The 2,668-nt window shown below is 43.9% G+C and overlaps 1 protein-coding gene across 1 annotated transcript in view; it reads right to left on the reverse strand.

The window, feature by feature from the left end:
* LOC119316065 overlaps nucleotides 1-2,414 on the reverse strand; it is a 5,116-nt gene extending 2,702 nt beyond the window's left edge. Inside the window, exon 1 of the mRNA XM_037590446.1 lies at nucleotides 1,339-2,414. Coding sequence (XP_037446343.1) covers nucleotides 1,339-2,414 — 1,076 coding nt within the window. The remainder of the gene's footprint in view (nucleotides 1-1,338) is intronic.
* Between the last annotated feature and the right edge of the window lie 254 nt (nucleotides 2,415-2,668).

Here is a 2,668-nt window from a genome sequence, read left to right on the forward strand (position 1 = left end):
TCTCTCTCCCTTCTTTTAGTTTAATGCAACCACTAATTCATACAAAAATATATTTTGAAATGCAGTTATTTATGAATTTTATATGGACTACATATAGAAATAATCAAACCTGAAATTTCATCTATTTGATATTTTGAATTATGTTTCTAAAATAATTTTAAATCAAACATATTTTTATATTATATTTAGGTTTATTTAAAAATGTATCTATTTGTGCAAGTAATATAATGTGCACACACAAATCTACATGCTAGTTTTTGTATATTGTTATTTTTAATTTCATATATGAAACTAGATATGTATTCCTAAATATAATGTATGAGACTGATAATTGACTCAAAATTTAGCTATAGACTTCAGATGGAGTTCATATGAAACGCGAATTGTGAATTTCTTGCGTTTTTTTATCTCCAAAAGGAAAGTGCCAATTTTTTGCTATTTGTTATTTTGAATTGTGTTTCTTAAATAAGTGTAAAATCAACTTCAATTTTTCTATATAATTTTACTTTATTTGTAAATGTATGTATTCATACAAATCATGCATAAAATGCGTAAATAAATTACTTTGCTAGATTTTCTCTATATTTTTCTTTGGAATTGGTATATAAAAATAGATCAATTGTTTATTCCTAGACCCAACCTATGCCATATATATGAAAAAAGTTACCTATTTATTATAGACTTCACATAATGTTTGTATGAGACTTGAATTGTTTTATTTTTATTTTTATTCAAAAATTCACTGATAAAATGGACCTGTATTATAGATCCACCGAATAGCTGTTGTGTATACTAATATAGTATACACTTATATTTATGTGGGGTAGATCTCAAACCTTATAATCTGGCCCCACCGTCTGATTATAGATAAAGTTAGCCTACGTTTTATGGACGAATCGTGGTGCATCGACTGATGCACGCATGATTCACCAATTATTTTTAATCAAGCCTTCAATGTGGTCAACACCGTACTCCCTTTGTTTCTTTTCTACGGATTTGCTAAATCTCACCTAGATGAGAAATAGCAAAGTCACATCGAACTCCTACACATCATTTGAGTAATAAAAAAAAGTAATAAACCTGCATGAATCTTCACGAAAATCAAGTGGGGTAGGAGTTAAATGTGACTTAGTTAAGTCTCATGTAGTGGTGCACGAATCTTCTTTTCATACTTTGCATATTAGCTTTGTTTTAAGTCAAACCTTCTAAAGTTTGATCAAGTTAAAAAAATTATATTAGCATTCGCCGTACAAAATGAATGTGGTTAGCACGGAAATCTAATCCTAAAATTAACTATGTGTACGTGCCAATGATGTGCCAAGCCAAGGAAACACGTACCTGGAAGTGCAAGTGGAATCAGTGACGAATCTTGTTATTACCGGCAGCCATTTTCTTGGATAACTGCACATGCGACCAATACACGGGAGTTTGTCTGTAGAAACGCCCACCTGGAGAGCAATGTAGATTAGAACAACTGGCCCTAGGGACAGAACAATGGCAGTGCTCTCAAGGTTCCTGCAGCTCCCGGCAGCGTAGGCGCCGCCGAGGCCGCCGATCGCGATGATGAGGGATACATAGAGCCCGCAACGCCCTACGCCAAATCTGTCACTGCTGATGTTGAGTTTCTTATAGTCGAGGATGAGCATGATGGCGAGCAGGGACGCCACGAAGGCGGTGGTGTTGAAGAAGAAGAAGGACTTGTAGCGGCCGGAGTGGCCGCCCTGCAGAATCGGGTCACCGCCAGTGTGGTGGCCCTCCTGGGTGCTTCGCCAGAAGCCTCCGGGCGGGTTCATCGCGGCCACGTACGCGACGGTTGCCACGAAGATGGTGAGCACCATCAGGATCTCGTGCTCCGCGAGTGCCGCCGCCTCTTGATCTGGACTCTCCGCGAGTGCCGCCGCCTCGTGCTCCGCGAGTGCCGCGTGGCGGAGGACGTACCAGATGAAGGCGACAGTGACATAAGCAGCGAGGCCAGCCACCATCACTGCGGCGCAGACGGTGGTGACCTTGTCGCGGCTGCTCCCGGCGGCGTAGGCCCCCATAAGGCCGAACAGGTCAATCACCATGACCGGCCGGAGCCAGTAGTGGTAGGAGCCGCCCTTATGCAGCACGAGGAGGAGGAGGCTGACGACGAGGGACGCCGCAAAGGAGACGGCGTTGCAGTAGTAGAAGACGATGTAGCGGTAGTAGTAGGTCTCCCGGAGGATTGACTCGCCGGCCACCTGCCCGCCGGGAGTGTCCTCCGTCCAGGAACCCCCCGGCAGGTTGAGCCCCGCCACGTAGGTCACCGTCGCCACCAGGGTGGCAAGCAGCAGTAGGTACTTCTTCAGCTGGAACTCCGTCGAAGCCTTGGGGGAGTCTGTGTTTTTGTTGTGGTTGCCGGCCCCATTTTCGTCGGCGGACGCCATGGCCATGGGTGCTCTACTTACTCGGTTGAGCTCTGGGAAAGTGTATTTAAAGATCCTCGCTAGCTAAGGAAGTGTATTTGTAGAGCTAGCTAGCACCACCGAGCGTAAGCATGGCATCGATGCTGGCATGCTAGCTGCATCGTGTGTGCGTGTGTCCCAATCATGGCATTACTTGATCAAGCCATCTTATTTTAGACTTTATGCCGGGCCATTCGATCGGCAGTCTCATTCAAGTCACCATTGCCCGCACGCCGGGTTTA

The sequence above is a fragment of the Triticum dicoccoides genome, chromosome 6A, assembly GCF_002162155.2.
Source record: "Triticum dicoccoides isolate Atlit2015 ecotype Zavitan chromosome 6A, WEW_v2.0, whole genome shotgun sequence".
NCBI classification, from domain to species: domain Eukaryota; kingdom Viridiplantae; phylum Streptophyta; class Magnoliopsida; order Poales; family Poaceae; genus Triticum; species Triticum dicoccoides.